At 39.4% G+C, this 25,269-nt stretch overlaps 1 protein-coding gene across 1 annotated transcript in view; it reads right to left on the bottom strand.

Annotated features, from left to right (window-relative positions):
* pitx3 (paired-like homeodomain 3) overlaps positions 1–24,561 on the bottom strand; it is a 33,745-nt gene extending 9,184 nt beyond the window's left edge. The window contains exons 1-3 of the mRNA XM_083923324.1: positions 24,421–24,561; positions 13,800–13,917; positions 7,698–7,903 (exon numbers count right to left, since the gene is read on the bottom strand). Coding sequence (XP_083779450.1) covers positions 7,698–7,903; positions 13,800–13,908 — 315 coding nt within the window. The 5' untranslated portion in view covers positions 13,909–13,917; positions 24,421–24,561. The remainder of the gene's footprint in view (positions 1–7,697; positions 7,904–13,799; positions 13,918–24,420) is intronic.
* Between the last annotated feature and the right edge of the window lie 708 nt (positions 24,562–25,269).

Below are 25,269 nucleotides of genomic sequence, written 5' to 3' on the forward strand. Positions count from 1 at the left end.
AATGCTGTTTGAAGGTTTGTGGAAAAGGCTGAATGTCAAGGTTATTCAATAGCTCCACTGCAAACACATTTATACGTCTTCTGTGAAATAGTCAAATGATAGCATGAGAAGGAGATCAAAATACTTGGTCTAAAAAAGCTCTGATATCTATTTGATGTAAACAGAAATCAAGTATTCAAAGACTCAGAAAATCAGAGACACCATGTATTCTGAATGACATGTTTGATTATTTCAAGATCTGAGTTCCAAATTGGAAAATGCATAAATCAGGGATTCATTTCAAGTTATTAAAGCAATATTTTACCTATTTTAACCTGTTTCAATGGAGGAAGTTCGTGCATCAGTGATTTGGCAGATTCCAACAGAGGGTGATAATTCAAACATTTGGTGGATTTCGGCAGATCTCCAGTGTTCCGTTCTGTGGGGACTTCCTCCACCAAGGGGACATCCATGCGAACGCGTAATGTATAATAAGTCAGTTTCTCATTGACCCCCATGTTTAACAGGCCGTTTTCACAGCATAATTAAACCTGTTTAAGGCCTGGGACAAAAAAACATTCTAGTCTGTATGCTTAGGTCATATCTCCATGACAACACTGAGGGGGTGATTTTTTTTTGTACAAGGCTAGTTTTTATTTTATTGAAGGTTAAAATGTATGAATAATTAGGGTTCAACTTCTTCCCGAGCCATAACCCTGTATTAACTGATCTTTTTGGCCACTTGCATGAAAGGCAACACAGCATCTGATATATTGTCACCTCATACACTTGCTATCAAACAGTTAGCAGACTGTCAGCCAACAGATGCCTGTTTACACATCATGCAAAAGTGGAGCTACATAATAATCACCCGTAAAATCTGATGGATGTAAGTCTAATAATCACTCTACTTTTACCTCTGACTTTGTCTCGGTAAACTTCTGAGAAGAATATAAGACTAAATGCTCCTCTCTGTTCAACATCTAGGCACTTACTTTGTCTGTTTTCTGGACAGGTAGTATGGAGTGAGTTTGTCAACCTTTCACATAACATACAGTATAGTCCAGTGGCGATTGCTCTGAGACTGCAAGGGAAGCTCAGCCTTCCCTAAAATGGTGAAGTATGTTCCGCTGTGTGTACATTTCATTGACTAAATACACTAATAGATTGTTCAGAATCAGCTACTTATCACAGGTAACCACCGCAACTTCCTTCTCGTTCAGCACCACAGCGCTTTACACAGTCGGACGCTCAGCTTCTACTGACTTCAGTGGGGAAGCGTAGAGCGGGTTGTTCCATTGCAGCCAAACTAGACGCTCATTGGATAAATGCTGGGCTTTGTCCCGCCCATCGGACGCTCAGCGTCTCTGGGGGTCTACGGGGCAGTGGACTGGCCCGGACGCTCGCCTTCTGCATGATGATTGGATGAGCTGTCCAAGGCGGAATTCTTTTTTGATTGACAGCTAAATGAGCGAATCAGCTTGAAGAATAAACATCCACCGGAGCATTTTCCAAGTTTTTAATTCCATTGTTCTGAACTGATCCGGAGACTTTCCAGATCCCCAGCGACTTTGTCTTTGTTAAAAATGACTAGCGTTGTGTTTGGCGACTCTGTTCTGTTTCTTTCCCCAACGAGCAGCGGCAGCTGCGGAGCTTCTCTCCCCGTCCCCCCGTCACTCACACTCACACTGACAGGCGGTCACAATTCACAGTAGCTGGGGGCAGAAGCTTCAGCTGCTAGAATTAGCAAGCTTCACATCATGGCAAATAATATGAATGTAGTCGATTTTGGCGAAGCCATTTGATAGTCTTCCTTACGAAGTGAATATTAGAGTTAAACAGCAGGGCAGGTCAACTCCTAAGATTGATTTAGTGCAAAAGGTGGGGAAAAGTAACAGGTCTTTTCAGGTGTCCTGGTACGACAAGGCGAGCTGGCTGACTGGAAGTGCTGTCCCAAATAAAATGTATTGTTGGCCATGCCTCTTGATGAAACCATCTCAGGGATGTGTTATCTGGTCAAAAGTGGGTTTTGGGGATCTATCTAACTTTGACAGGGCATACACAAGGCATGAAAAAAGCAATGAACATGATAGTTCATGTGCAAGGTTAAGTTGCCCTGGCAGAGTCAGGGTTGAACATGTAATAAATGAAGGTGCTTGCATTCAAGTAGCAAAGATAATGAAACTGTTACTGAGGGTTGTAATAAAGGACTGTATAATGGTTGTTAGCTGATCCTGATCTGTTTCTGCCAAAACACAGATGCTGACAACTCTTCTTAGTTTGACTGTTTAATAAACTCAAGCAACAGTACAGAACATGGGCATAGCTTTGTGTGAGTGGTACGGCCCAAAAAAAGGAAAACATATTATCATGCCCACATTACATACAAAAACATATATTGACATGTGAACCTAATATTTGTAATAAACACACTGCTTTCTATAGATAGTATGCATTGTAACTAATAAGTATAAACAGCACACTCACTAGCTTAAATACAGAACAAACACGTAGCTACACATCCACTTCTAGCTGACCAATTAACAATCATATGCTGTAAAGTTAGCAAGTAGCCCCAAGCTAGGTGGCTATAATTATCAACTTATGAAAACAAAGAATATTGAACTAGCAACATAAATAATAGGACTTACAGGTCTCATGGACGCACGCACACAAATGTAACTTAAGTCTCTGACTGGCAGTCTGTGCTCTCTCTCTCCTCTCTGCACTTTCTGCCGTCTTCAGGCTACAACGTCTTCACGCGTGTGCTCGCTCCCAATGCGCCGCGCGCATCCGCCTCTAAACACTGTCACGCGCCCAGAGTAAATAATAACGGCCTACGTCCCTTTCGTACAGAAACAGTGAAACAAAACAGGGCTTTCCTAAACCGCCTTAGTGATGTGACTTCCTTGCTTGGCCGTCAGGAGCTGTCATTTAGGGGGCATGATGAGAGTGGAGAATCATCCAACAAGGGGAATTACAGGGAGTTTACAGTAACATTAGCAAAATATGACTCTGTCCTGGCAACACAATTCCAGTCATCAGCTGTGTTTTCAGGGATGTCCCATTCAATCCAAAATGACTTGATCACTGCTCTTTCAGCCACTGTTTCTGATGAGATCGAAGATGAAATTCAGGCTGCTCCCTTTTTTACATGGCAGGTGGATGAGACAACTGATATAGCTCGCTGTGCCCAACTCTCTGTCACTGTTCGCTCTTTGGATAGTGAAGGTAAAATTCAGGAGCGCTTTATTGGATTTTTTTATGTTTCTGGGGGAAGAGATGCTCAGTCTGTTTTTGAAGTCTTGAATGAGAACATGCAGGGCTATAATTTCAGGGAGAAACTTGTGGCACAAACCTATGATGGAGCTGCTGTCATGGCTTCAGCTGTCAATGGTTTGCAGGCCAAAGTTAAAGCAATAGCCCCCAGTGCCATGTTTGTGCATTGCTATGCACATAGACTGAATCTCGTGCTGTCTCAGGGGGCTAAGTGCAGAATTTCTTTTGCATCTCTCTCTGGGTTTGCAACATTTTTTTCAAAATCCACAAGGAAGTCTTTTCTTGAGTCTGCAGGTTGCTCAAGGTTGCCTAGAAATGCTCCTACTCGATGGAATTTTACTTCACAGATAGAGAGCACTCTGGCAAACAATTAGGATGCCCTCATCATGGATGTAGACACATTAGATTGTGCCAAAGGCTTTCTGATGAAACTGGAGGATTTTGAGTTTGTGTTCATGTTGTACACATATGAACAAATCTTCTCTGAGACTGATGTGGTGTTTGACTTTGTCCAGCAGAGATCTATGGATGGGGGAGGGGGCTTTCCAGGCTGTCATGCCAAAGCAGCAGATCTAACATCGGACCTGCAAACTGAGCCCCTGAGAAAGCGCCGTCTGTCACAACTGCAGGATCCCAAGAAGCGCTACAGAAATCTGTACATGGCCATCCTAGACAATCTTTCAGAGCAGACCTCAGCGTTTTGAAAATTTGGAAAAAATGAGCTTCCCCTCCTTGAAAGACCAGCAGCCGCCACGGATATAGTCATATAGTGATTCAATATTAATAAAAATATAATTAATTCGTCAACATATTCTCATCATTGGGCTTGTATGATATCTTATAAAAACTTATCCACAAGAATTTTGTATGATATCTCACAAAGTATGACGGAACTGATTTGTATGATATCTTATATGACATTATTTTTAATGCCGTGGTGACTGGACCATGATGGTTAAGTTTAGACAACTGAAGGTGACAATTAAGTGTAGTCAACGAAAGGTGATGGTTAAGTTCAGAAAACTAAGGTGAAGGTTAAGTTTAAACAACACAAGGTGACGGTTAAGTTTAGACAACTAAACATGACGGTTGAGTATAGACAACTAAAGATGACAATTAAGTTTAGGCAACTAAAGGTGACGGTTGAAATTAGACAAGTAAAGGTGGTTAGGTTTTGAAAACTGAAGTCGGCGGTTAAGTTCAGAAAACTAAAGGTGACGTTAAGGTTAGAAAACTAAGTAGAAGGTTAAGTTTAGCAAATCAACTTGGTTTAGATTAGAAAAAAGGTCAGTATTTCTGAAGGCAAGCTGGTAGCTAAATTTACCATAATTCACACCTCCTAAAATCACATTTCCCATGCAACAGATGATAACTTTATTAGTATAATAGATCACTTGGAAATTACAGTTTTACCACCCACCATTTTGATACAATTAAGGTCATGTAATCCACGGGGGGGATTGTTGGGTCCATGTAAGTCATAAAAAAATCATAGAGTGTGGTCTATACCTAGTCTGTAAAGTGTCCTGAGATAACTTTTGTTATGATTTGGCATTATAAATAAAATTGAATTGAATTGAATTGAATGTGATGCTGAAAACAAGGAGGCAATCACATTACCCACATGCTAGCTCAAAGCACTGCTGTGCATCAATACAGCCCCTGGCAGGGCTGTAGATCATAACACATATAGCATATGAGCAGTTTTGTGGCATACTCTGAAGGTACCATTGCATATTGATGAAAATGTATCAGTCAAATGAAGTGAAGTAAAATGTGTCTATATGATCAACAACAACTCTCTGACAAATCACATGAATAGAAAGGCCACTAACAGACATACAGGACAAGACCATGTGTAGTCTGTTTTCCTATCAAAATAACAACCAAGAGTGTGTGCTATGTGAACTTTTATCCAGCCAACATTAATTTGATCCATTACTTGAAAGGCAGGCCAGGGATTGTATTGTCATCCATCAGAATGTGTCTCCTCCGGCTCTATATAGCTACAATGCCCACACCCAGCTACACTGGTGCACTCTGCTGCACCTTTGACATTTAGGTTTGGTGTGTGAACTGAAGCTTTGGTAGTAGGGAATAAAACAAAGTATCTACTACATTAACTTTGTTTTCTTGTTTTTTCTAACCGTTGAGGTATTGTGTGAACTATACCATGGCTTTCCATGGAGCTCACTTTTTTTTTTTGCTTACACTTCCTATTAAGGTCATACCCCGTTTTTTAAACACCACGTACACACCGTACCCCGGGTAAAATCGGCGTTTTCATACCCCGGTTAACAGACCTAGAACTCCTTCAGTGCCTGATAATTCATGCATGTAAACAGCGTTCTCGGGTTATTATCAGGTTTCTTGGCGGTGGCTTTTGACCCAGAAATAGAATAAACCAGGAAGCAAGGGCGCCGAAAACAACGGGGAAAAAACAACAATAATAGAGCATAACCTTTAAACCGAAGGAACGGCAACTAACATTAATACCAAGAAGACCCGTTTCTGTCGTTATTCTGTCCAAAAGTCGGCCGTTTGTGATTTTGTCAAAGGTAAACTGGAAATAAAGCTGTATTCAGTCCAGCTGTATGTTGGTGGAGCTCCACCTACTGTACCGGAGGAAGAGTTACTCCGTCATTTTCCCTTTCAACCCCCTTTCATGTATACGTGGGGAACTTCAACAATCCGATTATTCCCTTAACCAGGGTAAGACCATTTTCGGGTTACGGATGTGCATGTAAATGCACTGACTGATGGCAGTGGACATCTACATACTATCTAATCTAATCTAACCATTCACACCCCATCCACACACCCATGTGGTGAATAGGGAGCAATTTGGGGTTCTGTGTCTTGCCCAGGGACACTTCAACATTAAACCGGAGGAGCCGGGGATCGAACTGTCAATCTCTCAAATGGAGGACGACCCCTCTACCTCTGAGCCATGACAAACAAATAGTTGCTTAATCACACAACAACAGACCTAGAGCAGCATTATCATTAATTCCAAAGAAGCTTTAAAAACAGTCGTTTGACAGGGAAAAAGGTTTGACACACATCTCACAGTCTTCCTCAGCCGATGGAGGATGTCGTTGAAATTCCTGGAAAAGCAAACCTTGAGATTTTCAGAATCAGAATCAGAATCAGAAATACTTTAATAATCCCTGGTTGAAATTATTTACATTTTTGTCTCAGGCTTGAAAGTTCATCACACCCCCACACTTCAAAGATGTTCCAAAGAAGCACCAGCAAACCAACATGTTGAATCATCCCTGCATTAAGGCAGCACAAGGAACTGCACTGGTGTCACAATGAAAGTTATCACAGGGACAACCAGGTACTACTAGCCAGCCTAAGCTTATTTCTTCTGCCTCATTGTGCTGGAGCTCTCTGCAGTGCATCATTGAACTGGTTCCACTGAATTTAATGAAAGGGGGTGTTTTTCCAGGGTTCAAGTCGGTCTGAACGCAGCCTCATCAGCATTGGGTCTTCAAATGTAAAGATCAAAGGTGATAAGATAAGTAGAAAAATAAACACAAACACACCACTGGCTGTGTCTCCTTTGTGGTGAAGGGAATCAAATCACCCAAAGATCAATTTCCAAAGCAAAGAGTAGTACACTCATCACCGCCGCATTGATTTATTAAAAGTCAATGATTCTGTCAAAAGGACCTTTCTCAAGACATAAATTCTGTGTCTATGTATCTATTTAATATCTATGACAATGTCAGATATTTAATAGATAAACAGATTTCATAGATATTAAATAGATAAATAGATAATTATATCTTGACAAAGGCGGCATTTTGGTGTGGTGGTTAGCGCTGTCGCCTCACAGCAACAGGTTTGAATCCTGGCTGGGGCCCTTCTGTGTGGAGTTTGCATGTTCTCCCCGTGTCTGAGTGGGTTTTCTCCGGGTTCTCCGGTTTCCTCCCACAGTCCAAAGACATGCAGGTGTTAGGTTCATTGATGGCTCTAAATTGCCCATAGGTATGAATGGTTGTCTGTCTCTGTTATTCTCTATGCGCCCTGTGATAGACTGGCATCCTGTCCAGGGTGGACCCCGCCTCACGCCCGATGTCAGCTGGGATCAACTCCAGCCCCCCGCAAGCCCATTAGGGACAAGTGGTTGAAGATGGATGGATGGATCTTGAGAAAGGTCCTTGTGACGTGTGTGTCGGAATCTACTTTTTTCTTTGACACTCAGGTATGGATGTTGTATCATTTGTTTTCATTAGAATTCATGAAACTCTAAGGGTCAACTCAAATGCCCTATACAAATGTGTCACCTTTACCCCCAAGATTATGGTAGAGAAAAGTCAAAGGCTTTCATTGGAACCAAATACTGCACTTGGCTGATGAGCACACCTTCAGCCTCTAATCTTAAGAAAAATGGAATAAAAATATGATCAGGCTTCAGTTTGTTTACTTACCCTGACCCGTGCCTCAGTGAGGTTGGTCCACACTGCGATCTCCTCTCTGGTGCTCATATCAGGGTAGCGGTTCCTCTGGAAGGTGGCCTCCAGCTCCTGGAGCTGCTGGCTGGTGAAGTGAGTCCTCTGCCGCCGCTGCTTCTTCTTCAGAGAACCGTCCTCAGTGTTGGACTCATCAAGCTGGTTCTGGTGGGATTTCTCTGTGTCTGCAAACAGAGAGAGAGAGAGAGAGAGAGAGAGAGAGAGAGAGAGAGAGAGAGAGAAAGCGAGAGAGAGAGAAACAGGATTTTATATAGGACAATGGGAGGTGCAGCTATAGGTGAGAGAGGAACATGAATAACATGTTACATACATACATACATGTATATCAATGAGAACAATTCAATGCATCAGTGGGTCATATAAAAATGTGATTATAGCAATACATGTGTAATGTTTCACATAGTGTTTTGAGAATGATGAGGATGCAAAAAAACTGTAAGTGGAAATATATGAATTGAAAATGCGAATGAAATAAACAAGTCAATAACTGAAATTATATATATTTTATAAATTTCCACTAAACGAAATATTGCAAATGAGGGGTTATTAGCCTTAAGCCTACCTGTGTGCACCTATGGACCCTCGCACCTGTATACCCATGTAAACAAAATACATCCAGCCCTTAGAGGGCCTTAAAGGGCTCCTCCTCAAGAGTAGGAAATAAGGCAGGTGTTATCCCATTGCTTTCCTATAGCCTTTAGTGATGCACACAGCATTAACAAGCTAATTCAATTAACCTGTAGCCCTCAGGCTGTTAGTAGGTTTGTCCTGTTGGTAATCCATGTCTCCCCAGTGACCCAAAATTGTAATTAAAACACTAACGTCACATTTAAAAGGTGTGAGCTGTCTGTTATATGTGTTGTTTAAAGTACAGTTTCTCTTACTGTTATTTTTTTGTGAAAGGTCTACAGAATGTAATGTAATGTATTTTATAGAGAAAGTAGTGTTATAAGACGGTAAACTGCACAATCATTTGAGTTTGTGAGAACAAGGAAATGATTAGTTGTTACATGCAGATACATAACGAATCTGAGAACTGAAGTAAGCAGCATTTTGATGGCATTGCTGGTCAAAGTGGAGCTCATTTGAACACTTTTTTTTATAATGCTGGGTGGTTTGATCAAATCATCATTTTTTCATTTATCACAATGTTTGGTTAGTAAACTCTTCATCTGCAGAGTAAATATAGTTATTGCTGTCAGTATTTCACTCTGAAATGTAGTGGAGTAGAAATAAGTATTAAATGGAAGAACTAAAGCCTCAACACCTCAACATTTTTACTTAACTACGGTAATTTGTATTTAGTTGTTTTCCCCCTGTGCAGAAAGTTAAATACATAAAGTCAGGTGGAGTTTAGAATTGTTCCCAAGTTGAATAGAGACTCAAAGGTTTTTACAGATATCTCTTTTTATCATGTCATTAATCAGAACGTACAGCCATAAAACAAAAAAAATCTAAATTTCTTCATGCTTTTAGGAATAGAATGTTGTATAAATCAGGCTCTGAATGATATCGGAACAAATGCCTCTGTTAAAAACCTTCAGAATACAGATAGAAATGTAACTGGGTAGTTTTGTGTGTGTAAGTGCTGCTGTGGAGATTTCTGGCTCAGAATGATGAAAAGAAAAACGAATTTTGAGAAAACAGCCTTTAAAGATACAGTACATATTGTTCAACTCCATACATTTTGATACACTACAGGGAAATAGGGTAGACATGTTTCCTAGTAGATGTCACCATGAAACTTCCCCAATTGATTGATTGACTCTAAGACTATAATATTTTTGTATTAAAAATTTTCTGAAATGTTGTGTTCATGTATGCAAATAAGACATTATCTCAAGCTTACTTTGGTGAATTTAGGAGAAATATGCAGACACAAACAGGCAAAGTGAAGTAAAAAAAGATGTTTTCTTTCCCCCAGTCTGGAAGAAGACATGTCAAGGGGTAAAGAAAGCCCAACATCTTAAAATTTAATTGAGTTGTCTCCCTTTAACAACTGGAAATTAGTATGTACAGTAATGAATTTTAATAGTTCCTCATAACTGGATTCTTTTTTTTCTAAACTCTATACTGTGACTTTTGATTTTGAACTTTCCATTCTGTGTTTGAGTAAAAGGTTAGACATTAGCTGGAGTTCGTGGTATAGAAAAGGACATTCACCAATACTGTTCTCATTCTCCCTATAATTAGTAGCAGAATTAAGAAATTACATCTACCAGTAATCAGTTCTTTCTAGGGAATTATTAGGATAACCTGTCAAGTAAATGTTACCAGTAGAATATGGTGAAAGTAATGCACTGCATTTAAAAAAAAAACCCTGAGTCTCAGAACAACTCTAAAATGGAGCCAAGAATCATGTAAAAGCAGAGCTCTTTTGCAGATCAATCTGCTCTTGCTCCTGTAGGTCGGAATTGGATGAATTCTTTATACTATCAACAGTAACAAATCCAACACACTGTATCTGTAAAACCTGCATCACTCCCTGCTGAAAGTGACTGGATAACATCATCTGAAATCCCTTCATCCCACAGGCTGGAAAATGACGAGCATGAGTGTGACATTGCCAAGAGAGACTGATTCCAAACACTGCATTACATTCAAAGATCTGCAGGAGTAGTGAGTGATTGCATTTGGCCCCCTGCACAGGGAGTTTAAAGGACCACACATCCATGTTATGTCTGTCACGGCTTCTCTCTGCCAGATCTGACTCCCGCAATTTGAGGACCTCACAGAAAGAAGTGAAATTAGTTGGCCACCTAATCCTGCAGATAAGGCTTTTGTGACTGGGGCAAGTTGGGCTCTGTTTGGCGAGGGCTTAGCTCTTGGAGTAGTTCAAAATGATCAGTAGGGTTTAAAAAGAGGCTCCACAGGGCTGCTGGCAAAACCAATAAGAGCAGGGCTGAGGCTGTTATCTGGCAGTAAACTGACACTGGGTAAGCTGTCACTTAAGGCCAAAGTCTATAACACAATACTGAGGAAAGGGCAGCCCTTTTTATAGTGGCACATTGACCAACAATAGGAGCAATGGGACTGATAATGTGCCGGCATGACAGAGCTGTTCCAGGTCAGCTTCTCAGAGAGCTTTAATCTGGAAAAGAACCTCAAGAGGCTTTTAAGGAAATCACTTTTCAACATGGGAAAACAGTGGAATTCAGAACATATTCAGAGAAATAGTGAGTTCTCATGACAGAATGGCTGAAATATCACATCTCATGCAGGTCACAGCTATTAAAAGCAGTCTGACAAAGTTTCTTTCCAGGGTAAAATCAAACTCATTTTTTACAGAAGCTGCAGAAAGACAGATTATTATGAAGAGAGACACTCAGGTCTCATGCGTGTGAGACACTTGTCTGCGTGGCAGCTAATACTTCGGTATAACCCAGTCCTACAACCAACTGTAAGAACTGTATTCTCAGTATTGGAGCACACATTCGTAAGCCATTTTGCAGTCACCAGGACATGACTATTTGCTGGAATTTGCTCCACCTAGTCCTGGGTCTTCAGGCTCGTACAAATACTGAGGCCAGGAGTCGCCCAATACCACCGTTCACGCAGAAATAAAACGGAAGCTAATATTCCTACACTGCTGAACCCTTTTAGGGAAACACTGCAGGCAAAACATCCTTTTTTTTATCTGTATCTCCCTTGACATGTCTTCTTTCACACTGGTGGAAAGAAAATCTTTTTTTACTTTTCCTAAATTCACCAAGGTAGCTTGAGATAATGCCTTACTTGCATATTTAAATGCAACATTTCACAAATCTTGTCATAATGTGAGTAATCAGCTGGGTAATATTCACTGTGATATCTGTAAAATAAAAATGTTACCCTTTTCACCTGTAGTGTGTTGGAACATATATGACTTTTACGATCATATCTTTAAAGGCTGTTTTCTCCAAATTTGTTTTTTTCTCATTCAGAGCCTGATTTATACAACATTGTATACCTAAAAGCATGAAGAAATTTAGATTTTTTGTTTTTGTTTTATGGCTGTACGTTCTGATTAATGACGTGATAAAAAGAGATCTCTCTAAAAACCTTTAACTCTTATTAGTCAACAAAATGAAAAACAAGAATTTTGAACCTGGATTCATCCAATGTTCACATTTCTGTTCTGGAAATATTTATTTGCATAAAATTTGACTTGGTATCAACTGGGGAACAATTCTAAATGCCACCCGACTTTATTTTTTTTAATTTTCTGCACAGGATGAAAACAAATAAATACAAATTAGGCTTTAGTCATTTCTGATTTATGAAGTGATAAAAAGAGATATCTGTAAAAAAAAAAAAACAACCTTTGACTCTAATAAGTTGAGAAAATGAAACATGAAACATGAAAAAGATTTTTTTTTAGATTAGATATCTAATTTGCATATTTAAACATGACATTTCAGAAAACTTGTAATACAAAAAACATTTGTCTTAATGTCAATAATTTGCAGGGGGTGTAATTGTGTATCTGTTCGTTAAACAATGTACCTTATTCACCTTTTGCTGAACTAAAACTAATACAATTTAAACATTTTAAGTCTCAAAATAAGGAAATTATCTTTTAAAATACCCACCATTTGAGGAACATTTCTTTATTTAATTTAAATCATCGTTTTATTGAACAGTACACACATTCCATGATATGAGGCTTTTATTGTGGAATAATAGATTTGATCAAAAAAATGTGTATATTAAATTTAGATTTAGTGAAAATTTTGTATTTCATTATATAGAATAGTTTTACCTCATCAGCAGATTTTCCTTCCATGTATCAATGCAAAACAAATGAGATAAAGTTCCTCTGTCCATCTGAGACCTTTTTCATGTCATCAATCTGAAATGTATAACAAAGCACTAGGCCCCATTGGAGAAAGGGTTTACAGACAGCTAAGTGTTTGTTGGGTCTCTGTAATCATAAATCAGTCACAGAATGGGATCTGGACCGACTCTATATGGAAAGTGTCCTGAGATAACTTTTGTTAAGATTTGGCACTATACACAGTAATAGAATTGCAAATAATAAGTTTGACTTAAGACTAAATCCTTCAGGTCTAAATTAGCTCCATGAGTCCTCCTTAAGAAGACTGATGCAGCGAGTGCACACACACACCCCACAATAGAGATAGCTGGGTGGGTTGAGATGTTATCCACTGTATGGAGAAGTTAGAGAGTGAGCTGAGAAAATCCATACAGATGATTATTTGTCATTTAACACTACATTATAGATATTATATTAAATATTAAATCTTGATTTAGAAATGTCTCTAGAATTCTTCTTCCCCCTTCAGACTGACCTTTATGATTCTCTAAAGCCGTTTACAAGCTCAAAACCTGCGTAGTTCAGAACATACTTTAATTTTTACCAACTGGTTCTGACTAAACAATGCTCGAGCTGAACACGTGGAGTAATCGGTGGATTGGTGGAATGATTGTCTTCTGGTAGCTCGCTGTGACCCAGCATGCACACGCACTAAGGACACACAGGCTGCTATTGAAACATCATTATGGATGTTTGTTCTGGAACCAATCTGCAGCCATCATTTATTCAAGCGACTGTGCAGAAGTACGCATGCAGGCTTCTCTCGATTATTGTTCGGCCAATTATTATTATTATTATTATTATTATTATTATCATCATTATTATCATTTAAAATGTCTTTCCTATTGCATAGAAGTCTGCAAGTTTCTGCGTGCACGGAATATGTATCCATAAAAGTCATAATTTTGAGCATTTTTCATGTTCAGGATCCTGTTGGTTTGATCCAGGGACGCACTGGGAGAGCTCCCCGCGCGCGCACACACACACACACACACACACTCACACAAATGCACGCATACACACACATTCACAAACACACGCACACACACACGCACACATATACTCACACACACACACACACACACACACACACACACACACACACACACACACACACACACACACACACACACACACACACACACACACACACACACACACACACACACACACACACACACACACACACACACACACACACACACACAGATATGCAGACGCATCACAGTGCAGTGTAGACTGACCGCTGTTGTCCTGGCCTTTACATCCCTGGTCGTGCTGCGGGGTCCCGGAGTCGGAGAGCGACAGCGCCGGGCTGCGGGCTTCACTGTCCGTCAGCAGGTTAAAATCCATAACCAGGTTCTGCAGACGCACACACACACACACACACACACACACACACACACACACACACACACACTCACACACACACACACGCACGCACACACAGAGAGAGAGAGACAGACCCGTCAGGCTTCATCCTCCTCCACAATGACACTCACAGTTGAGTGCAGCTCTTTATCACCATCGTTGACGGACGTAAATGGTGTTTTTGTCTTAAATGGGCACACACACACACATATATATATATATGATATTTATATGAATTATGAGACAGTTTGTATTGATATCCTAATTGAATCATGAGCAGAAAATCCCTACCTAACTTTAACTCTCCTGTCACCGCTGCAATTATATGTGCGTCATGTTTACATCATCGTGTTGTGTTTTCGATATGATTCCAGTTAAAAGTTTCATTTTGATTTTGCCTTGCCCAAAGCTTCCATACTAACTTGAACAGATACAAAAGTGAAGTGTTTTTTTTTTTTACCTGTATGCAGCTCACACCATGTCACCATAAATCACAACTTCATTGAGGTTCATCATATCATTCAAAAAGTACTGGAAATTAAATTATTTCAATTTACTGAACTGTTATATTAGTAAATCATCCTATATTTAACTGTTATATAAGTAAATCATCATTTTACTTAACTGTTATATTAGTAAATCATCATTTTACTGAACTGTTATATAAGTAAATCATCATTTTACTTAACTGTTTTATTAGTAAATCATCATTTTACTTAACTGTTTTATTAGTAAATCATCATTTTACTTAACTGTTATATTAGTAAATCATCATTTTACTGAACTGTTATATTAGTAAATCATTATTTTAACTGTTATATTAGTAAATCATCATTTAATGAACTGTTATATTAGTAAATCATCATTTTAACTGTTATATTAGTAAATCATCATTTAATGAACTGTTATATTAGTGAATGTTTAATTAAATCAGTGTACTTCGTGTGGTGTGGGTTTGTGTCTATTTGTTTCATTCTGCCTTACGTTCTGTTTCTATTTTCTCTTTGATCTTTCCATCAGCCCTGGTTGTGGTTGTAATCCTGATCCCTTTATATGAGCCTGACATAAGCAGCTATAACGAGAGCTGCCCTGAATCGCCTCTATTTTGGGCTACATGGGGAGAGCAATAGAGTTATTGCTGTGAAATACGCGATGACATTTCCAAGCCAAATTCTAGCTAGGGTGGTAGAAGTGTTGCTCAATAGAGCTTAAAAATAGCTGCTGGTTTATTTATCTGAGAGCTGTTAACACCTTGGAAATGTGGGCTGTGGTAGCCTTCGTTTAAGAGAGAGCGCTTTGGGATAATCCACTTTAATATTTTGTCTTACACTTCACATTTGATCCTAAAATATAAAAAGTAATTACCTCATACTTAATGTTTCTACCTGTGACATTAAGTCAAGTCCTCACTCACCCCTGGACATTAATGGAACCTGCCTCACCCGCAAAGCACCCAGCATTGTGGGTGCCCCCAGCATCCCCTCACACAGCCTCTTCAGCCTCCTGCCATTTGGGAGAAGGTACAGGAGCCTCCAAGCCTGTACCACCAGACTGGACAACAGCTTCATCCACCAGACTGCAAGGAAGCTCAACACCCTCCCTCCCCTCTGCCCCAAGAACTCTGGACTTTGACCCCCCATCAGGAACAGCACGGGTTACTTTCCACCTCATCAATGCCTTTAATTGTTGTTTCAATTAAAGGCATTGATATTCATATAGTACAGAATGTCCATTGCATTGCACATTTTTCATCTCCTGTTTTTCTATTTCTTTGCACTATTCATTTTTTTTCTATTTCTCTTGCACTATTTAGAATTAATTTGATTTTTTATTGTATATATTTTGTGCGATTGCACCGTGGGTCGAAGAGAAACGTATTTTCCATTCCTCTGTATGTCTGGCACATATTGCAGAATTGACAAAAAAGCTGACTTTGACTTATTCAGCTGACAAAGTGTCTGACTTCAGGGACCGCAAAAGAAACGACATGTCATACCTTTACCAACTGAACATCGGCTTATATCGATATTCATGGTCGACTGCCATCGTCAAATAAGATGATGTTTTTCCGCTGTGTTGCATCTATTTTCTTTTCTTTTCTGTTGTGTTAAAAGGAAAGAAAGCCTTTTGAATCCCTTTTTTTTCTTGTCAAAGAAGGTCATATTAAATGATGTTTGTATGATTGAATTTTTGCACCTTTAAAAATAGCATAATGATGGGCTGAATTACTTTATAACAGTTTTTATTATTATTGTTATTTTTGATTTATTTTGTTTCTCTGGCACAAAGGGGGGAGTAAATAACTACAAAAAACTTAAACAGAAAATTTAAAACACCAGTATCAACATCAGCTTCATTTTAAACATTGAAAATGGTATTTCCACAGAGGAATAAAGGGATAAAGCCTCAGTCCACCTAACCTCAGTGGGGTGTTACTCTTTACCCTCCTTTTCTATTTACGTTGCATTTCCCAGGACATAAATCTAAAGTTTACAGGTTTAGAGGAAATTCTGAAGGCCGCTGTAGACTACAGTGAATCCATGTCATCAAAGATTTAAAAAGGCGACAAACCTCATCCCTGAATATCAAACAGTGATTTTGAGCCGGGTTCAACCAGCCCTGTTGCCAGCCTCTGTGTGTAGTCACAGTGCACTCCTGTTATATGAGCTCTAGAAGCAGCAAATGTAGCTTTTCAGGGGGAAGGTGTTTCCGTCACTCCCCCTCACAAGCTCCTCCTGCGTGTTTCCCTGCGCTCTGTTTGCCACCATGCCAGTCCTTTGTGTGGCAGTCACATGTGACTGCTGCTGCAGAGGTTAAATGTGAAGCCTGAGGGGAGGCGGAGAACAGAGCGGGGCATGGCGTCAAACAATGAAATACTGAGGACGGGACCTCAGTGTTTAGCAGGCTATAAAGACACACAAGGATCATAAAACTAAATTGAGAACATCACTAAAGAGCCATTGTTAAACAGCAGATATGAAAAGTCCTGATTTTAAAGGGGTTTCAGACTTCATTATCCACTTATTTGAAAAGTCAGAGAAACACATCAAATAGAGCTTGCTTTGTCCTTTTGCTCCCACGGAGCTCCATATGACTACAATGATTTTAATTAGGCACACAGAAATGTCATCACTTTAAGTCATTAGATTTCTCCTAAACTCTTCCTCAGCCTCACTTAACATTGTGTCAGTCACTGTGATAGAGGACCAAAATGCTGCACTAAAGCCAACCTGCATATTCTGATTAAAGGTTTAGCACCTTCTTACCGCTGAATATCTGTGACATCTGAGAGGTGAGTCAACATTTCCCTCCATCAAACACATATGCCGTCTCATTTTGGCCAGACAAACACCAGCTCAACCCTTCAAAATGCTGCCTGACACACTTTTCATGTTTGTCACTACTAACACCAGAGACTTTAAAGAAAGACTTGCATCTGTTTTCTGTTTCGCATCCGTGAGAATGATCAGAGTGTTTCATTAAAGATTAGGAGACAGGAAAATAGGTATTCTGCTGTCGGACAGAGGCCTTCCCTGCATCCCTGGGAAACAAGATGTGAGACTGAGGAAGAGGTCAAGTCTCCCAGTCGAGAGATGACTTCGGTAAGGACACTGCACCTGTATTGTGGCTTTGGATTAATGAGCCACTGATATGGATTTGTGGGTCAGAGAGATCCCTTTTACTCTTGTTCATGATTACACAAACATTGTTTCTTTTTGTTCTTTTTTTGTTTCATTGAATGACGGGCGTGATCACACTGTCCTCCCGGACCACGACCCGGACTTTAGGGTACTTGTCCCCCCTCCCTCTCCCCCCCGCGCCCCAGCCCCGTTTGTACTCACACTACCTGGGCCTCGGCCAATGCTTCTTGCTGTCCATACGCCATCACGCCGTAACACGTCACACGCATTGATCGCGTGTGTGTGGCTTTGTTTACAAATCTTTCCATAGACCTCGGAGTTTTTGTGCGTCTTGTCGACTGTTTTTGAATATTTTCACCCGACCAAATCTGCAGTAAACACTCCACCTCCGCATCACACCAACGTGAACCTTTCACCGCCATTGTTGTTGTTGTTAAATGTCCGCGCATGGTCCGTCCTTCTATTTACATGTCCGAACAGGCGGACATAACGCTACTGCCGTAGGGCTCGTGCTCGTACACGTGCGCACGCTCGTGCTCGTACATGTGCAAACGGCTCCGCTAAAGCCCACCTCTTTCAAGCGGGCCGTGGCGGCCCAGCTGGCCCCAGTTGAGCGCGGAGCGGGTGCGCTCACACTACTTAAAGGTACTAGACTTTAGCTGAAAAACCGGTTTTGGCCACGGCCAAAAGGACAGTGTGATCAGCAGATTAATAACATTGACATTAATAATGACATTAATAACAGCAGATTATCTGCCTGTTTTTGCATTTTAAAAGTGAAAATGTGACCTTTTATTTCAATTGAAGTTCATTTGTTTGCTTTTCTGTAAGTAGTTTTGCATAGTTGACTGAGAATAGTTGATGTTACATTTGTCTCAATTTGTGTATCTTTTTCGAACAACCCTGATGTGATATTTGGGGGAGCCTCATCTGACAGAGCTGGAGCACCATGGTCAGAACCTGTCCAGATCAAATGTTACAGCAAAATGACTTATGTGGCAAACATAGCCAACCATCATACATTTTTTGACTTCTTTCGAGAGAGGTCAAACTGTTTTCTGTCATTTGGCGAGCTAAAGCCAATGTACAGAAACAAGAGATGAAGTTGGCCCACAAGCAGCTTATATGTTCAACTCTATCAAATTAAATCAGGACATGTATTGTTTGACGCAGCGTTACCTTTGCTGTATATGTGTGTGTTGAGGTGATTGACTTCAGAAACAGGTCCCACTGTCTTTTGGAACAGTTCAGTCAGGGAGCATGCCTGACAGAGCAGCAGCTGCCCCTTTGTGAGTGCAGAGCCCAGGTCTAGTATTAGCCAGGTCCACAGAATTCTAAATGTGAGCCATTCTGCAAGGCTATATCAGTGATGGATGGACAGACGGCCTGGTGTCATTGTGGTGCTGAGAGGCCGGCTTGGCAGCGAAGGGCATGCAGGTGATGCAAGCCAGCCATTTCATCCAGAACAAGGTGTCAGTACACCTCCCCCCACACACACACAAACACACACACACACACGCACACACACACACACACACACACACACACACACACACACACACACACACACACACACACACACACACACACACACACACACACAAAGACACACACACACACACACACACACAATATTTATTATATTTCCAGAGCCCCCCCCCCAATAAAAAGACCCTAAATTATTCAAAAATGAACAAATGTATTTTCAGATTTCACATTCTTCACATCTTAGATTCACATAAAACTAAACTCACTAAAAAAATGATTTAAATGGTGAAATTTAAAAAATAATGTTATGTGTATATTTCTGCCACCACGTTCATCTCTGCTCTGCTCCACTACAACACACAGAGACCCTTAAAACATGATTTACTGATACAACAGTTCAGTAAAATGATGATTTACTAATATAACAGTTCAGTAAATGATGATTTACTAATATAACAGTTAAAATGATGATTTAATAATATAACAGTTCAGTAAAATTATGATTTACTAATGTAACAGTTAAAATGATGATTTACTAATATAAAAGTTCAGTAAATTATGATTTACTAATATAACAGTTCAGTAAATGATGATTTACTAATATAACAGTCCATTAAATTATGATTTACTAATATAACAGTTCATTAAATGATGATTTACTAATATAACAGTTAAAATGATGATTTACTAATATAACAGTTCAGTAAATGATGATTTACTAATATAACAGTTAAAATGATGATTTACTAATATAACAGTTCAGTAAAATGATGATTTACTAATATAACAGTTAAATAAAATGATGATTTACTAATATAACAGTTAAATAAAATGATGATTTACTAATATAACAGTTCAGTAAAATGATGATTTACTAATATAACAGTTCATTAAATGATGATTTACTAATATAACAGTTCAGTAAATGATGATTTACTAATATAACAGTTCAATAAAATGATGATTTACTAATATAATAGTTCAGTAAATGATGATTTACTAATATAACAGTTCAGTAAAATGATGATTTACTAATATAACAGTTCATTAAATGATGATTTACTAATATAACAGTTCAGTAAATGATGATTTACTAATATAACAGTTCAATAAAATGATGATTTACTAATATAACAGTTAAATAAAATGATGATTTACTAATACAACAGTTAAAATTATGATGATTTACTAATATAACAGGGAAGTAAAATTAGGATTTACTAATATAACAGTTAAAATTATGATTTACTAATCTAAAAGTTCAGTAAAACTATGATTTACTAATATATAAGTTCAGTAAAATTATGATTTACTAATATAATAGTTCAGTAAAATGATGATTTACTAATATAACAGTTAAAATGATGATTTACTAATATTACAGTGAAGTAAACAGTGATACTCTGTTGTCTGTTTAGGACAAATAAACAAGAACGGTAAGAACAGGAAATGATTCACTGTGCAGTACTTTTTGAATTATATGGTGAACCTCTATGAAGTTGTGATTTATGGTGACATGGTGTGAGTTGGATACAGGTAAATAAATACAGATCCGCAGCCCTTCATCCCAGTGTGAGCTCACTCCTGACTGAAGTTCATGAAAAACTAAAAGAGCCCTGAGCTGATGTGGTTGAGCTCTAACCCTCCTCTTCATCGACAACAGAGAATATCAGAAGGTCCCGTGTATTTCCTGGAGCACTTGTGGCCCCGCAGCAGCCTCTGACATGCTGCCCGCCGCTCTGCGCTTCGGTAGAACGGTGCTCGGTGTGTTTGCTCTTTGCCGCTGAGGCCTCCTGTTCACAAACGGACGCAGAAACAGAGGGGTGACTCTCCGCTCTGCATAAGCAGCCACCCGGTGACACCGATCTCATTAAAATATATATCTGGTGATAATAATGAAAAAAAGAATAAGCAAAAATCATCTCTCTTTTTTGCCGGGTCCATCTGGCGGTGCGCGCGGCAGACTGCTTGCATTTCCACGGGAATTATTCATAAACGCGTGGAGAATTAATTCTCGGGATTAAGAGTTGATTAAGATGTGTGTCACTTTGCTGTCTGAGAACTTATTAAGGGCCTCCTCGAAGACACGACAGATGGAATTTCAGTCCAATGTTTGTAGATGTTAATTTGTGCACTCCTATAACACATATTTGCATATGATTGAGGGAGTGAGGCCTGCACAGGAGCTGCTCCACACTCTCTCTCTCTCTCTCACACACACACACACACACACACACACACACACACACACACACACACACACACACACACACACACACACACACACACACACACACACACACACACACGCACACGCGCGCGGAGAGGCAGGGAGAGCTGGCTACACAACACTACAGTGACCAACACACAACCTTTACATATCAACACTGTATTATGGTAGGGTCACAAAAATACATTTCACTCATTCTGACTCTGTCTATAAATGTGGCACAAAGTAGCATAACTAAGAGAGGAAACCAGGGCGGCAGATCTGGAGTCAGGATGGGGAGGACACACAGGTCATTATTTTTTTCATCCATTAATCAAAACTGCATAGAGGTTCAGCATATCATTCAAAAAGTACTGCACAGTGAATCATTTCCTGTTCTCACCTTTCCTGTTCATTTGTCCTAAACAGCCAACAGAGTATCACTGTTTACTTCACTGTAATGTTAGTAAATCATGATTTTAACTGTTATATTAGTAAATCATAATTTTAACTGTTATATTAGTAAATCATCATTTACTGAACTGTTATATTAGTAAATCATCATTTTACTTCACTGTTATATTAGTAAATCATCATTTTAGCTGTTATATTAGTAAATCATCATTTTACTGAACTGTTATATTAGTAAATCATCATTTTACTGAACTGTTATATTAGTAAATCATCATTTACTGAACTGTTATATTAGTACATCCTCATTTTAACTGTTATGTTAGTAAATCATCATTTACTGAACTGTTATATTAGTAAATGTGTGTGTTGTAGTGGAGCAGAGCAGAGATGAATGTGAAGTCAGAAATCTTTTTGTCAAAATTATTTTTCCACCATTTCAATAATTTTTTTAGATATGAATCTAAAATGTGAAGAATGTGAAGTCTGAAAATACATTTGTTCAATTTTTGAATAATTTAGGGTCTTTTTATTGGCCCCCATGATAACAAAGTAGCATATCTAACATAGAAAATTGATTTCACTTATAAATATGGGGAGCATATTTTAAGATAGTGAAGTGTGAATGATATTGTCGATTTTATTAACGGATCCATAAGTTATGGCGATAACAGCCTATTAAGTGAGTCAGTGAGAGCCTATAATCCAGGATCTCGGCTGACGCGTTAAATGTATGCGGATGCATATTTTCTCTTGTTTTAGCACATGTTAGCTCCTTGTTGTACTGGGATTCAATCATATATTGGGAGTTACGGTCAAATGCAAGTTCCCACCTGTTAAGGGCAATGCGGTTGATTTCTTCGCTGCTGACAAACTAACGTGGTTTCTATTTGTTCAGTGAGATAAAGCTGTTTCAACATACTTGAAACTGCAGATGCGCTGTGGCCTCACTCTGGCCTCTGGTGCGCACGGTCGGGCCACCACCACTCAAAGAAATATTTCCATTCTAGCTCCAGGCCAAACGTAAACTTCGATTATTCAAATGCTATTTTCATATGTCCTGAGCCGGGAGCACATGCAAAGGAGACTATTAAGTGAAGGCCCGAACATGGAGCAGATCTTAAAAGGGAAATCTGCCTTCACTTTGATATACCAGCGCGGGAAAAACAATGAAAGTACATGGATTAGTTCAATGAACCGTGGTTTAACCCCGAAATACGGGTACGCACCTTTTTATATTCTTAAATATTACAACTGCTGCATGGCGGGCTCCGCTGTTCATTTCACTTTTCTAGTTTTATTATCACAATGACGGTATTTGATTCATGTATTTATTTCTGATTTGATTAGCTGCTAATGCAGAATGGCTTCAAGCTTTCACAGTGGATCAGCCTCGGTCTAACAACGGGCTGACACCGGACAACAAGGAATTATTTTTGAAATCAACATTGACCAAATATAGCCTAGAGATTTCCAATATATCCATCCGCCGAGGAAGACGGCAGGTGCTGCTGAAAGCTCCGGAAAAAGCTATTAAGTAGCCCTCCGTTTTATTTCATGTTATGATGATGATGTTGGTGATTACTATTATATTAATAATTATTTTAACTATAATTTCATTATTGTTATTTTTATTATTGCTATTACTTCTGTTGTTGTTGTCGTAGTTGTCATTAGTCTTTTAGCATCATCATTATTATTATTATTATTATTATTATTATTATTATTATTAGATATATTATTGTCAAACTACTGTTTAGAAAGAAAAGACTTTATATGAAAACTTTAAAAATCTGAAATGATCTATAATGTTTGCAATATGGATGCAAATATAAGCATAAGTAAGAAGTTGGATGAGTGTGTTCATGGTGCGCGCGCGTGTGTGTCTGTGCGTGTGTGTGTGTGTGTGTCTGTCTGTCTGTTGGGGGGGGGGGCAGCTTTGTTTTTCTCTCCGCGGTCTCCTGTGGCCTCTGCAGCCACCTGCCACCTATCAATTTCCTCCATATCCCCAAATATTTTTGACCTCCCAAATATTTTCACAAGAACGGCCTCTGCGAAGTCTTAGCATTTTTGAGAAAACAAAGCAAAGCAAAAAGCTATAAACGCTACAAACATGACAATTTAGCAGGAGAAACAGACTTCTCCCGTTTCCTAAACTCTCTACGTTTTCCTCACACACACAGACACACAAAGAGCTGACTGAATAAAACACAGCACGAATATTAGTAATCAGACTAAAATTGAACGAGGCCCAGAGGATACGGGCCTTTACGCAGAGCACATTTCGCTCTTTGATTTAAGAGTTAAAGATCTTTGAGTGATCCGTAATTACGGTGATCATTACGTGTGAATGGAAGATGCAATACACACTTTGAATACATTGCCTGACTTGTCGCCTCTCATCCGCAATAATTGTCTGCTCCGTGGATGCGCACTGAAAAGTAAACCCCTGCTCCTCTGATTTGACTCTTTATGTATGTTTCCAGTCATATCCATTCTTGGAAGTACTTGAGCGTTAAACACGATGAATTAAGTGCTGCTGGAATTATGGGAAGCTGCAGATCGTAGGCTACCTTAGAAGAGAGTTAATGAAGCCCCCTGCATGCTTTACAAATCGGCTAGACTTTGTCAACTTCTACGCATACATTTAAAATTGCGCTGGGTAGATTCCAGACGCACAAGAACAAAAAGGCAGGTTCGAAACAGAGAGAGCAGAGAGAGAAAGGAGCGGTTATTTGCACTTACATCAAATCCCGGTCTGGTTAAATAAATCCGTGGAAAAGGCAAAGAGTTTTGCTACAGGCTGATGGGTGTCCTTGGCTCAGGTTTACTGGTGACATGGACAAAAAGTTCCACGGTGCGACAAAAAGTCAGAAAAACCGTCAGTCAGTCAATCGGTGTCCTTCTCCCCTCTGTGCTGTCAGACATGAAGGCTGTGGAGTAGTGAGGCTTGATCCCCACGCAGAGTATAGGGAGGGGGGGGTCATGCTAAATATTGTGCGTGAAAGGTCCACTGTAAAAAGGACGGCCCCCACTCCCTCTGTTTCTCTCTCTCTCTCTCTCTCTCTCTCTCTCTCTCTCTCTCTCTTTCTCTCTTTCCCTCGCTCCCTCTCTCTCTCTCTGTGTGTGCGTGTGTGTGTGTCACTGCGCGCACATGAAGCACGTACGCAGGCATATACACAATAAGTGCAAACACACATTACCTCCACGTCCCTTTCCAATTGGCTCTCTGTCTACAACGCTTCTCCTTTCTCCATCTCTTTCTGCCTGCAGCCTCCACAGTGCAGCTTTTTTATTTACCTGCACTGTTGTAAGTTACAATCAAAGGGATGAGGACCTATTATGGCATGTATGTCCAAATTTAGTAGTTTAAATGTAATACTATAAATATGTATGTACCGTATATACAGTTTATAGTAAGTTATATAAGAAGTTATATAAGAAGTTGAAATGACGATTAAAATGAAAGGGCTCAAAGAAGTTTCCGTGCAAGCATTGGATGAAGTTGAAATATCATGTGAAGTGAAAGTGCTGAATAAAGTTGAAGATTCACTTCAAGTTCAAGTAATAAAAACTGTCAGAATCATCAGTGTA

This window comes from Echiichthys vipera, assembly GCF_963691815.1.
Source record: "Echiichthys vipera genome assembly, chromosome: 11".
NCBI classification, from domain to species: Eukaryota; Metazoa; Chordata; class Actinopteri; order Perciformes; family Trachinidae; genus Echiichthys; species Echiichthys vipera.